The sequence below is a fragment of the Monodon monoceros genome, unplaced genomic scaffold, assembly GCF_005190385.1.
Source record: "Monodon monoceros isolate NGI ecotype Baffin Bay Population unplaced genomic scaffold, NGI_Narwhal_1 Super_Scaffold_18, whole genome shotgun sequence".
In the NCBI taxonomy this organism is placed as follows: domain Eukaryota; kingdom Metazoa; phylum Chordata; class Mammalia; order Artiodactyla; family Monodontidae; genus Monodon; species Monodon monoceros.
The window spans coordinates 82,563,439-82,577,596 of NW_021703774.1; the positions used below are offsets into that span (position 1 = coordinate 82,563,439).

Consider the following 14,158-nt stretch of genomic DNA (forward strand, 5'->3'; position numbering starts at 1 on the left):
TATTTAAAAAATAAACTAGCATAATGCTACATATTGCTTTATGTTTTAGCTTAATATATCATAAACATATTCCCAGTTCAATATTTCTATCAGTTTTCAATGGTTACATAGGATTTTGGCCTACAGATATTTTATTTATTTATTTATTTTATTAAAAATTTTTTTTTAACATCTTTATTGGAGTATAATTGCTTTATAGATATTTAATTTAATGTTGGACATTTAGATTGTTCCCAATTTTTCATTATCATAAACCTTGCTTCAAATAATCTTTTTACACACATTTATATACTTATTTCCCTAGGATAAATTCTATGGACTTGTGGGTTCAAAGGGGATTCAGACTTTTAAAAGGCATTTGCTATTTGGTGCCATATTGCCTTTGAAGTGTACATTAATGAATTTGTAAAGCCCTTTCATATAATGTTAATAACTGTGGTAAAAATGGGAATATGTATTTGCTTTGTTCCTGTATTGGAACAGGAATTCTTGTTTTCCCATTAAATATAATGTCTCCTGTTATTCTTACCAAGGAGAATTAGAGACAGCTGGAAAACTTGTGTAAAACTCAATTCCTTTTACTTTTACTGTTCTTGTTAGGGACAGCTCTCTCTTCAAAGAAACTCCTAGTATTTTCAGAGGGAGGAAGAATTTCCTAATATGTAGAATACCTACAAAAGCTAAGAATACTAAGACATGAATTTATTCAGCATCTTATCTTCAGACATCTGTTTTATAGTATTTCTACTACTTTCCAGGCACAGTCTATCTAATAGAAACAACTATTACCTGATCTTCATATCCTTCTATCTTCACAGGTGTGAACTGATCCATGTTATACTGGGCAAATGCACTGTTTTTTTTTTTTAAAGGGAGAAGAAGGAGAGAAAAGAATTATATATAAATAAATATAAAAGATAGTTCAGGGAATTCCCTGGCGTCCAGTGGTTAGGACTGCACACCTCCACTGCAGGGGGCACGGGTTCCATCCCTGGTTGGGGAACTACTATCCTATATGCCATGTGGCACAGCCAAAAGGAAGAAGAAAAAGGTAGTTCACAGAACAGTGAAAGAAAATGTATAATTGGGGTATCGTTCATTATGGCAATTATAGTGATGCTGTGCAAATTTTAGGTTTGTAGGATCTGGTCCCAAAATGAGTTCTGAAAAAGCAGTATGGACAGGGCAGAAGACTTTCCCAGGCAGCAATTCTTAAAACATTTTCTACAGTTAAAATCTAAACAAATTATGTCACACCAAAATCTAAACAAATTATGTATCACACCAAATGCCTTAATAATAATTTGTTGCTCTGCATCAAAACCCTTGTTCCATCTCCCCACCCCACACTTGCCCAGTCATTATCCAATTCTGATTTCCTCTTTACAGAGGAACTCTGGGCCAGTTGGATAGACAGTAACTGAAAGACTACTTTGTATTGAAGAATAAAGAACAGTAGTGATAAAGCCAGAGAACAGGGGCCCTAGAAAGCTAGACAGTATTTAGATTTGAAGAAGACAAGAAAACCAACCAACCAACCAACCAACCACCAATCTAATGTTTTTGAGGACAAGGACAAAATGAAAATGATATTCTAGAAACATTAGTTAGCCTGACAGTGATAAGGAGCCAATGATTGGGTAGAATAATAATGCAATTATTCTATGGTTAACTCTATTAAGGTACGTTCTGAATATCTGCTATTTTTTTGCAATTTGAGAAACATTATCACTCCTCAATAGCAGCCTAATCTTTCTATAACTGGCAGTTATAAAAAAATTCAGCCTGAACTAAAAGAACTAAACCTGCTTTAACAGGGAAAATCTAGGCAAAAATAAAAATAAGACCATATAAAATAAACTTTAAGGAAGTAAACAACATTTTGGGGGAATATGTTTTCTCCAAGGGGAAAAAAAAAAACACCTAAAATCGTTAAAAACCAACTGCTTTATTTTGAGGTATTTTAAACTTAGTTTTCAGGTACTAGTTTACTATCAACATAGTTTACCCAATATTAGAATAACAAGTAAGTGGACTTAGAAAGATACTTACTGTGCTGCCCCTTCCCTGAGGAGATTGTCATTATTAAGTAGTAGCCGGACATCTGAGGAGGAAAACAACATTAAAGATGTTAAAATTCAAATGTTCAGTAGAAGACAAACTTGGAGAAATTTTAGCGGATTTCTAGATTAGATTTTTAGAAAACCAGGCTTTGCAAGATTAGTCTTTGGATGTGCTGCATATGTAGAAATTCTAAAAATGTACACAAACAGATGCTAATGTTCACAGATTTACACAGAATTATTTGTGGTATAATAATCCAACAATAAATTCTCAAGGAATTTCATAGCAAATGAAAAACATGGTTTACAGAAGGTTACAGTTAGGACTATTTATTTGTATCTAAAGAATCCTTTTAAAATAGATTAAGAATTGTAGGCTTTTCTGTGTCATCAGACCAAGAAAGCTGGGCACAATTCAGTCAGTGGCAGTGAAATTACTGAACATATTTTTCTTTAGAGAATCTAATGTGGGGCCTACAATCTTTTTAAAAAGCTGTATGTCAAGAGTCTAGTCACTTTTCTTTTGGAAGAGGTGTGTCCTTGTTACTAAGAAACTACCAAGCATTAACTCCAAGAGAGAAGGCTGATTATAAGCCAAAGGCAACTGACTCTTAGAGCTTCTGAAAGAAGGGGCTGGCATAGGCCAACGTGTAGCATGCCATTAAAAACCAGCCATCATGTCATAAGTAGCTTGCCAACTCAATCTAATGCTTTGGTATCAATTATTCTCATGATAATCCTATAAAGTACATTCAGTTGTCAGAAATACAACAATGTACTTCTAACTACAAAGACCACTAATTTTTGTTAAGTCAATGATTTATCTGAGCTAATCAGCTGGATAAAGTTCAAGTCGTAGGAGTATTTCTAAAAGCTCTTTGTTGAAAATTTACATTTGCTCAATATGGAAGAGAGACTAGGCGAAGAAAGGCTGCATTTGTTTTTCTTGGTGTTACTACTCAAATATCCAAAAAACAAGTCTATAAAGAAGAGTGTCTTGATTTACTTCTATTGTATTATTTCACTCCTTGTAAATAACATTTATATGTTCTCCTAGTTACTTTTGCTCTGCATCATTGATTTTACCAGTGGAAATTGTTCCACAATTTGTGGGGCTCTGAGCCAAGTGCAAATGAACATTACACAGTTCCTCTAACTAAGCAGGTAACCTTCTTTTTTTAAAAATTATTTTAAAAATTTTTATCGGAGGATGGTTCCTTTACAATGTTGTGTTAGCCTCCACTGCACAACAAAATGAGTCAGCCATACACATACAGATATCCTCTCCCTTTTGGACTTCCCTCCCATTTAGGTTACCACAGTACATTAGGTAGAGTTCCCTGTGCTACACAGTATGTTCCCATCAGTTGTCTATTTTATACGTAGTAACTATAATGTATATGTGTAAATCCCAGTCTCCCAATTCCTCCCTCCCCACCCCTTTCCCCCTTGGTATCCATACATTTCTTCTCTACGTCTATGCCTCTATTTCTGCTTTGCAAATAAGATCATCTATACCATTTCTCTAGATTCCACATATATGCATTAATATACAATATTTGGTTTTCTCTTCCTGACTTACTTCACTATGTATGACAGTCTCTAGATCCATCCACATCTCTACAAATGACCCAATTTCGCTCCTTTTTATGGCGAAGTAATATTCCATTGTATGTATGTACCACACCTTCTTTATCCATTCGTCTGTCGATGGGCATTTAGGTTGCTTCCATGACCTGGCTACTGTAAACAGGGCTGCAGTGAACAATGGGGTGCATGTGTCTTTTTGAATTATGGTTTTCTCTGGGTATATGCCCAGTAGTGGGATTGCTGGGTCATATGGTAATTCTATTTTTAGTTTTTTAAGGAACCTCCATACTGTTCTTCATAGTAGTGGCTGTATCAATTTACATTCCCACTAACTGTGCGAGCAGGTTCCTTTTCTCCACACCCTCTCCAGCATTTGTTGTTTGTAGATTTTCTGATGATGCCCGTTCTTACTGGTGTGAGGTGATACCTCATTGTAGTTTTTTTTTTTTTTTTTTTTTGGCGGTACGCAGGCCTCTCGCTGTTGTGGCCTCTCCTGTTGCGCAGCACAAGCTCCGGATGCGCAGGCTCAGTGGCCATGGCTCACGGGCCCAGCCGCTCCGGGGCATGTGAGATCTTCCCAGATCGGGGCATGAACCCGTGTCCCCTGCATTGGTAGGCAGACTCTCAACCACTGCGCCACCAGGGAAGCCTCATTGTAGTTTTGATTTGCATTTCTCTAATAATTAGTGATGCTGAGCAGCTTTTCATGTGCTCTTTGGCCATCTGTATGTCTTCTTTGGAGAAATGTCTATTTAGGTCTTCTGCCCATTTTTTGATTGGGTTGTTTGTTTTTTTTAATATTGAGCTGCATGAGCTGTTTATATATTTTGGAGATTAATCCTTTGTCCGTTGATTTGTTTGCAAATATTTTCTCCCATTCTGAGTGATGTCTTTTTGTCTTGTTTGTAGTTTCCTTTGCTTTGCAAAAGCTTTTAAGTTTCATTAGGTCCCATTTGTTTATTTTTGTTTTTATTTCCATTACTCTAGGAGGTGGATCAAAAGAGATCTTGCTGTGATTTGTGTCAAAAAGTGTTCTTCCTAGGTTTCCTCTAAGAGTTTTACAGTTTCCAGTCTTACATTTAGGTCTCTAATCCATTTGGAGTTTATTTTTGTATATGGTGTTAGGGAGTGTTCTAATTTCATTCTTTTACATGTAGCTGTCCAGTTTTCCCAGCACCACTTACTGAAGAGACTGTCTTTTCTCCATTGTATATCCTTGCCTCCTCTGTCATAGATTAGTTGACCACAGGTGCGTGGGTTTATCTCTGGGCTTTCTATTCTGTTTCATTGATCTATATTTCTGTTTTTGTGCCAGTACCATGTTGTCTTGATTACTGTAGCTTTGCAGTATAGTCTGAAGTCAGGGAGTCTGATTCTTCTAGCTCCATTTTTTTCCCTCAAGACTGCCTTGGCTATTCAGGGTCTTTTGTGTCTCCATGCAAATTTTAAGATTTTTTGTTCTAGTTCTGTAAAAAATGCCACTGGTAATTTGATAGGGATTGCATTGAATCTGTAGATTGTTTTGGGTAGTATAGCCATTTTCTCAATACGGATTCTTCCAATCCAAGAACATGGTATATCTCTCCATCTGTTTGTGTCATCTTTGATTTCTTTCATCAGTGTCTTATAGTTTTCTGAATACAGGTATTTTATCTCTTTAGGTAGGTTTATGCCTAGGTATTTTATTCTTTTTGTTGCAATGGTGAATGGGACTGTTTCCTTAATTTCTCTTTCTGATCTTTTGTTGTTAGTGTATAGGAATGCAAGAGATTTCTGTGCATTCATTTTGTATCCTGCAACTTTACCAAATTCATTGATTGGCTCTAGTAGTTTTCTGGTGGCATCTTTAGGATTCTCTATGTATAGTATCATGTCATCTGCAAACAGTGACAGTTTTACTTCTTCTTTTCCGATTTGTATTCCTTTTATTTCTTTTTCTTCTCTGATTGCCATGGCTAGGACTTCCAAAACTATGTTGAATAATAGTGGTGAGAGTGGACATCCTTGTCTTGTTCCTGATAGAGGAAATGCTTTCAGTTTTTCACCATTGAGAATGATGTTTGCTGTGGGTTTGTTGTATACGGACTTTATTATGTTGAGGTAGGTTCCCTCTATGCCCACTTTCTGGAGAGTTTTTATCATAAATGGGGGTTGAATTTTGTCAAAAGCTTTTTCTGTATCTATTGAAATGATCATATGGTTTTTATTCTTCAATTTGTTAATATGGTGTAACACACTGATTGATTTGCGTATATTGAAGAATCCTTGCATCCCTGGGATAAATCCCACTTGATCATGATGTATGATCTTTTTGATGTGTTGTTGGAATCTGTTTGCCAGTATTTTGTTGAGGATTTTTGCATCTATATTCACCAGTGATATTGGTCTGTAATTTTTTTTTGTAGTATCTTTGTCTGTTTTGGCATCAGGGTGATGGTGGCCTCGTAGAATGAGTTTGGGAGTGTTCCTTCCTCTGCAATGTTTTGGAAGTTTGTGAAGGATGGGTGTTAGCTCTTCTCTAAATGTCTGATAGAATTCACCTGTGAAGCCATCTGGTCCTCGGCTTTTGTTTGTTGGAATATTTTAAATTAGTTTCAATTTCATTACTTGTGATTGGTCTGTTCATATTTTCTATTTCTTCCTCTTTCAGTCTTGGGAGGTTATAGCTTTCTAAGAATTTGTCCATTTCTTCAAGGTTGTCCATTTTATTGGCATAGAGTTGCTTGTAGTAGACCCTTAGGATGCTTTGTATTTCTGTGGTGTCTGTGGTAACTTCTTTTTATTTTTAAAATTTATTTTATTTATTGATTTTTTGGGGGGGGGCTGCGTTGGGTCTTCCTTGCTGTGCATGGACTTTCTCTAGTTGCGGTGCGCGGGGTCTACTCATTGCGGTAGCTTCTCTTGTTGCGGAGCACAGGCTCTAGGTGCATGGGCTTCAGTAGTTGTGGCTCACGGGCTGTAGAGCGCAGGCTCAGTAGTTGTGGCTCATGGGCTTAGTTGCTCCGCGGCATGTGGGATCTTCCTGGACCAGGGCTTGAACCCGTGTCCCCTGCATTGGCAGGCTGATTCTTAGCCACTGTGCCACCAGGGAAGCCCCTGTAACTTCTTTTTCATTTCTAATTTTATTGATTTGAGTCCTCTCCCTCTTTTTCTTGATGAGTCTGGCTAACGTTTAATCAATTTTGTTTATCTTCTCAGAGAACCAGCTTTTAGTTTTACTCATCTTTGCTATTGTTTTCTTTGTTTCTATTTCATTTATTTCTGATCTGATCTTTATGATTTCTTTCCTTCTACTAACTTTGGGCTTTGTTTCTTCTTCTTTCTCTCGTTCCTTTAGGTGTAGGGTTAGATTGTTTATTTGAGATTTTTCTTGTTTGTTGAGGTAGGCTTGTATTGCTATCAACTTCCCTCTTAGAACTGCTTTTGCTGTATCCCATAGGTTTTGGATCGTTGTGTTTTCGTTGTAATTTGTCTCTAGTTATTTTTTGATTTCCTCTTTGAGTTCCTCAGTGATCTCTTGGTTATTTAGTAACGTATTGTTTAGCCTCCATGTGTTTGTGTTTTTTACGTTTTTTTCCCTGTAATTGATTTCTAATCTCATATCGTTGTGGTTGGAAAAGATGCTGGATATGATTTCAATTTTCTTAAATTTACCAAGGCTTGATTTGTGACCCAAGATGTGATCAGTCCTGGAGAATGTTCCGTGTGCACTGGAGAAGAGAGTGTAATCTGCTGTTTTTGGATGGAATGTCCTATAAATATCAATTAAATCTATCTGGTCTATTGTGTCATTTAAAGCTTCTGTTTCCTTAATTTTCTGTCTGGGTGATCTGTCCATTGGTGTAAGTGAGGTGTTAAAGTCCCCCACTGTTACCGTGTTACTGTCAATTTCCTCTTTTATAGCTGTTAGCATTTGCCTTAGGTATTGAGGTGCTCCTATGTTGGGTGTATATATATTTATAATTGTTATATCTTCTTCTCAGATTGATCCCTTGATCATTACGCAGTGTCCTTCCTTGTCTCTTGTAACATTCTTTATTTTAAAGTCTATTTTATCTGATATGAGTATTGCTACTTCAGCTTTCTTTTGATTTCCATTTGCATGGAGTATCTTTTTCCATCCCCTCACATTCAGTCTGTATGTGTCCCTAGGTCTGAAGTGGGTCTCTTGTAGACAGCATATATATAGGTCTTGTTTTTGTATCCATTCAGCGAGCCTGTGTCTTTTGGCTGGAGCATTTAATCCATTCACGTTTAAAGTAATTACCAATATGTATGTTCCTATTACCATTTTCTTTATTGTTATCGGTTTGTTTTTGTAGGTCCTTTTCTTCTCTTGTGTTTCCCACTTAGAGAAGTTGATTTAGCATTTGTTGTAGAGCTGGTTTGGTGGTACTGAATTCTCTTAGCTTTTGCTTGTCTGTAAAGCTTTTGATTTCTCCGTCAAATGTGAATGAGATCCTTGCTGGGCAGATTAATCTTGGTTGTAGGTTCTTCCCTTTCATCTCTTTAAATATATCATGCCACTCCCTTCTGGCTTGTAGAGTCTGTGCTGAGAAATCAGCTGTTAACCTTATGGGAGTTCCCTTGTATGCTATTTTTTGTTCTTCCCTTGTTGCTTTCAATAATTTTTCTTTGTCTTTAATTTTTATCAATTTGATTACTATGTGTCTTGGCATGTTTCTCCTTGGGTTTATCCTGCCTGGAACTCTCTGCACTTCTTGGACTTGGGTGGCTATTTCCTTTCCCATGTTAGGGAAGTTTTCGACTATAATCTCTTCAAATATACTGTCAGGTCCTTTCTCTCTCTCTTCTCCTTCTGGGATCCCTATAATGCAAATGTTGTTGTGTTTAATGCTCTCCCGGAGGTGTCTTAGGCTGTCTTCATTTCTTTTCATTCTTTTTTCTGTTCTGCAGCAGTGAATTCCACCATTCTGTCTTCAGGTCACTTATCCGTTCTTCTGCCTCAGTTATTCTGCTATTGATTCCTTCTAGTGTAGTTTTCATTTCAGTTATTGTATTGTTCGTCTCTGTTTGTTTGTTCTTTAATTCTTCTAGGTCTTTGTTAAACATTTCTTGCATCTTCTTGATTTTTGTCCCCATTCTTTTTCCAAGGTCCTGGATCATCTTCACTATCATTATTCTAAATTCTTTTTCTGTAAGGTTGCCTATCTCCACTTCATTTAGTTGTTTTTCTGGGGTTTTATCTTGTTCCCTCATCTGGTACGAAGTCCTCTGCCCTTTCATTTTGTCTGTGTTTCTGTGAATGTGGTTTTCCTTCCACAGGCTGCAGAATTGTAGTCTATACGTTCTATTATATGGTATTTTAAGCAGGTAACCTTCTAATGTAAAACTAGAATTTCAAAATAAATGTTTGCTAAAATAACCAAGATGCACAAAGATTATGATTTTACTTAAGGGGAACTTTAAGATGAATTAATTTATAACTTAAAATGGGATTATGATGATTGATATTAATGCAACGTTATAATGCCTCATTTACATTTTTCATTCTGTAAGTTGTGTTAACATAGTAAATAGAATGGAAGATTGTAAATATATAGGAATAGTGGTTCCCAAGTTGGCTGTGACTCAGAATCACCTGGAGAACTTGATAAAACAGATTGCCCATTCTACCCCAGATCTAACGAATGAGAATCTTAAGAGGATAAGATTGGAATCTGTATATTTAACAAGCTTCCCAGATACAGTCAGTTCAGCCCCAGCGGCTCTAGAAAATGTCCTATGCTATGACACTTCCTGAGTAAAAGCACTGAAGAGATTTAAGCTATATTTTATAATGATATAAAACAATTAAACATTGTTTCTACATTTATCAGTATTAAATTACTTTAAATCTTTTCTCACATAAGATAGGTACCCTAATGTATGGGTTAAGAGCATGCTTTTGACTCAGACCTGGGTTTGAATCCTTGCTCTGATACTTACCAGCTGGGTGATATGGGCTAAATTATTTTAACCTTTTTGAATTTTGATTTCCTTAGCTATATCTATAATGTTATAAGGATTAAAAGAGATAGCAAACTCAATAAGTGCTCGTATGTGATTAAGGAGGGTTTAAAATAACTAAGTACGAATCTTTACTCACCGTTGAACACTTCATTAAATTCCCCTGGGGGTGCGTGAGTGATGAATTTAGCAGCTATGCGTACCTAAACAGAAATAAAATTTTTAGTAAAAGAATTATGAAGAGTAGCATATAAGAGGGGAAGGAGAAGAGTAGCATATAAGAGAGGAAGGAATTAACAGATAACAAAATTTTTATCACATCCCTTGAAATATAATTTCCTGTTTAAACCTTACTGTTTAGGAGCCTTCAGATATTCTTTTCACAAAACATCTCAAAGTGTTTATTATCAGTACAGATTTGTTCTAATTTGGGATATACATGCTGCTTTAATTTTGAATTTTTCTTTTTAAAAAGCTAAATAATCAATTTTTGGTCAAAATATACTGCAGTCACAAAAAGAAAGCTATGATCCTATTTCATTTATGAACACCAGCAAAACTAAATAAAATATTAGCTAATTGGTATTATGCCAATTTGTGTTTATGGTGTTTATCCCAATGCAAGAATGATTCAATACTAATAAATCAATGTAACTTACAAATTAAAAGCAAACCTTGTGATCATGCTGGAAAAAAGACAAAATTCAACACCCATCCAAATATCATAAAACAACAACAAAACTACTAGTTTTTAGTATAATAAACCTCCTTAACTTTATAAAGGGTTATCTACTAAAATTTTACGGCTTATTCAATAATGATGAAACATGAGCAGTGTCACTAATTTTAAAAGCAAGACAAAGATGACTCCTGTCACCTAAACTATTCAGCACTGTACTAAAGGTCCTAAAAATGCCATGGAAAATATTTCTTTTGTTATTTATTCTGATTCCCTCCCCTGCCCACTACTGTCAATCTGTTTCTGGGCCTCTGATTAGAGATGGATGCTGAAATGTTATTATCTAACCTGCATAACTAATTTTTTCTCCTGTTTTACCTTTTTTGTCATTTTATGCCTTGTGTAGGGAGAATTCCTCAGCTCCATTTTTCAACTCACTAACATGCTCTTCAGCTGTGCCCATTTTGTTTTCAGACAATTATTTTAACTGTTCTATTTTTAATTTCCAAGACTTTTATTTCTTGTGTGTGCAATAATCTCTTCAGTCTCCTTGCAGTTATTAACTATACTTATTTTAAAGTCTTGTTTTATTGACTGCTTCTTAAGAATTTAGATATACTGTTTGTTGAGTTTGGTGCCTCTCTTTCATGGTACTGGTTTCCCACAAATGTTTGTTGCTCCTCTTTGAATTCAATTTAGTTTGCCTGTTCTGTTTACTTGTAGCTTGTCTCCTTGATTGTAGGGGAGGGAAAGAGTAGACTTGCTGCCGAGAATGTGTGAGCAGATTACCTTCTGAGTGAGCCTCCTAAGGCCACAGGCTCCCTGGGGCACTGCCCTGCCTCTCTGCTCCCAGTGCTCATTCTCATTGCTACATTCTGAGGACAAATACTATTCGTCTGCAGCTTAGCCCAAATGGGAATGAAAGGAAGAGCCAAGTGGTCCAGTAAGTTTAGAGAACAATTCCCCAACTAATCCACTCCACGATTGTTCTGAGTTCTTCCCTTCTTGCTCCTTAAATAGATATCCTCCCATGACACTACTTAAACTATTACTAATTTACTTCTCTTCCCATTCCACTTTTTCATTTTAAAAGTTTTGGCATAAAAGGTAAGGTAAAACCATGTACTCAGTCTGCCATACAAATCAGTCTCTCATCTCTCATCAAGTAAAATACGAAATACAAAGAACATACAAACCTATATTGAAGAAAAAAAACAACTTGGAATATCATTTAGCTATATCTATATCTCTACATATGTAATAATGATGTTAGCAATGTTAACATGACTGACCTCAAATGGGTCTCTCAGTATAATTCTAACACACTATGAGAGAAAGGACACTAAAAATTACCTAATATCTGATGTGATGAGTATAAAGATGATCAACTCACTGATGAGGGGCAAAGAGGAACATGGTATATCTGACAATAAACTGAGCTCTACTTTCCAGATAGGCACCCTCTGTTGACTTCTTCCATTTCCTTCAAACAATTTTAAGTTCTTATCGACCCAGTCAAATTAAGGTTATCATCAAAGTCAAACCATTCTTAAGGGGGAAAAAAAAAGACTTTTAAGAATCTTTGGAAAATAAAGCTGGGATTGAGAAGAGAATTAGAAAAAGATGGAAATACTTTACAACTTTAGAATCCCTAGGTTTTTATGGAAGATCTTATGTGACTTTGCTCTGATTCTAAAAAGAGTAAAAGAAAAGCTGCTCCATAGCCAAACTTATCTTTTCAGTCAAGAAAGGCCTACTGATTCATGGAACAAGGCAGAATGGAAACCCTGGATTCTAATTACTGGCTCTGTTGGTCCATTAACTAACTAGATTTGTGATTCTGGAAACATTGCTAACCTTTTTTGGTTCTGAGTTTCCTCATAATAATCCTACTCCTAAAAGAGATTAGGAGATCTGCAAAATTTCTTTGAGCTATAAAATTCTGTATGACTTCTTAAAACTTAGAAGACAAAACTTTTATGTGGATCATCAGGAAGCAAGTATGAGGAATCTATATCACAAACACCTTAGGATATTCTTATGCACATACAGTTTGAGAACCCTAATGTGACAGGGTAATTGTCACTAATATATTATTTTTCTGGGATGAAAACTGGTGGAGATTAAGAGGAAATATTCCATAAAGCTCTTAAATTAACTGAGCAACAAAAATAAAAAGAGGGGTTCTAATTAGGAAGTAAGAAATGCTGCTCAACTCATGAGAATTATATTACACAGGACTAATAGTTCCAATATGGATTTCCAACTGTGTATATCTGCTCTGGCATGTACACTTAATCATATTACTGTACTTGTCAACTGTTGGTGTCAATCACTTATTTAAGAAATTAGCAAACCTATTTTGAATAGCAAACCTATTTTTTTAGTCTATTTGTGGCAAGTCTGTTGAGCAGCTATGGTCTATCCCACTTTCTGTCAAGGTGCATGTCCCATAATCCTTACATAATTATGAAACTCCCCTCGGTCAAGCAAAATTAAGTGTGTGTAATTCAAAAATATATTCATATACTACCCCAAAAGCAATTTCCCTTAAAAGAAAAAAGCCACAGCCATATTTTACATACTACTTATTAACGTTTGAATGCATAAAAGTTACCAAATTGAAAGTTCAAGCTACTAATATTTATGAAACTATCCACAAATTTTCAAAAGTTATAAAATCTGATGGAATTTCCATAATTAAAAAACAGTCATTTGGATAATGGATGAAATGACTCTGCATGTAAAAAAGTAGCAGTTTGGGCTTCCCTGGTGGCGCAGTGGTTGAGAGTTCGCCTGCCGATGCAGGGGACACGGGTTCGTGCCCCGGTCTGGGAAGATCCCACATGCTGCGGAGTGGCTGGGTCCGTGAGCCATGGCCGCTGAGCCTGTGCGTTCGGAGCCTGTGCTCCGCAACGGGAGAGGCCACAACAGGGAGAGGCCACAACAGTGAGAGGCCCGCATACCGCAAAAAAAAAAAAAGTAGCAGTTCATCCATTCAGCAAACATTTACTGAGCAGCTAGGAAGAGAAGAGTCAGTAAATAAAGATTAAATACTGAATAAGACATTGTCACTATTCGCAAAGGATCTGTCACCTAGATAGTAATATAGAAAACATTAAAAGGCACAATGAGGCACAAAGGAAGGTGCAATCAACTCTACATATGTATATAAGGAGGGGTTGGGGTGACCTTCAAAGGCAGTGATGTTTGAGCTGGATTGGAGGATGAGTATATACCAAGGACAGCATTCCCCGTGGAGGGAACAATATGTACAAACTAAGACAACACAGCATAACAAACTGAATGGAGATATTTAAAAGATCTGCATAATGTAAAACAATGCTACTTTTTCTACTGATTCTTTCTGCATTTTCAAAAAAAAGGTTTTTTTTTAAAAAAACAAAACACTAACCATTTATGTTAATATGCAATAAATTTATCATTATATTAAAATGAATTGTTTTAAAAATCTGTAAGTTTTAATATCTAATATAATACATACAAGCCACATAAATAAAAACTCAATTTCTTGGAATTCCCTGGCAGTCCAGTGGTTAGGACTCCGTGCTTCCACTGCAGGGGGCACGGGTTCAATCCCTGGTCAGGGAACTAAGATCTCACATGCCACATGGTGCAGCCAAAAAAAAGAAAACAAAAAAGCTAACCAACCAACAAACAAAAACCAAAACTCAATTTCTATGAAAAAACTAAGTAGAAAAGATAAATGCACCTCTATATTCACTGAAGCATTATTTACAATAGCCAAGATATGGAAGTAACCTAGATGAATGGATAATGATGTGATGTGGTGTGTGTGTGTGTACACATATATATGCAATGGAACATTAGCCAT

The 14,158-nt window shown here is 36.0% G+C and overlaps 1 protein-coding gene across 1 annotated transcript in view; it reads right to left on the reverse strand.

Annotated features, from left to right (window-relative positions):
- Window positions 1-14,158, reverse strand: part of CAPZA1 (capping actin protein of muscle Z-line subunit alpha 1) — a 47,964-nt gene that overhangs the window by 14,381 nt on the left and 19,425 nt on the right. Inside the window, exons 2-4 of the mRNA XM_029228662.1 lie at window positions 9,763-9,826; window positions 2,053-2,104; window positions 790-853 (exon numbers count right to left, since the gene is read on the reverse strand). Of these exons, the coding sequence (XP_029084495.1) occupies window positions 790-853; window positions 2,053-2,104; window positions 9,763-9,826 (180 nt within the window). The remainder of the gene's footprint in view (window positions 1-789; window positions 854-2,052; window positions 2,105-9,762; window positions 9,827-14,158) is intronic.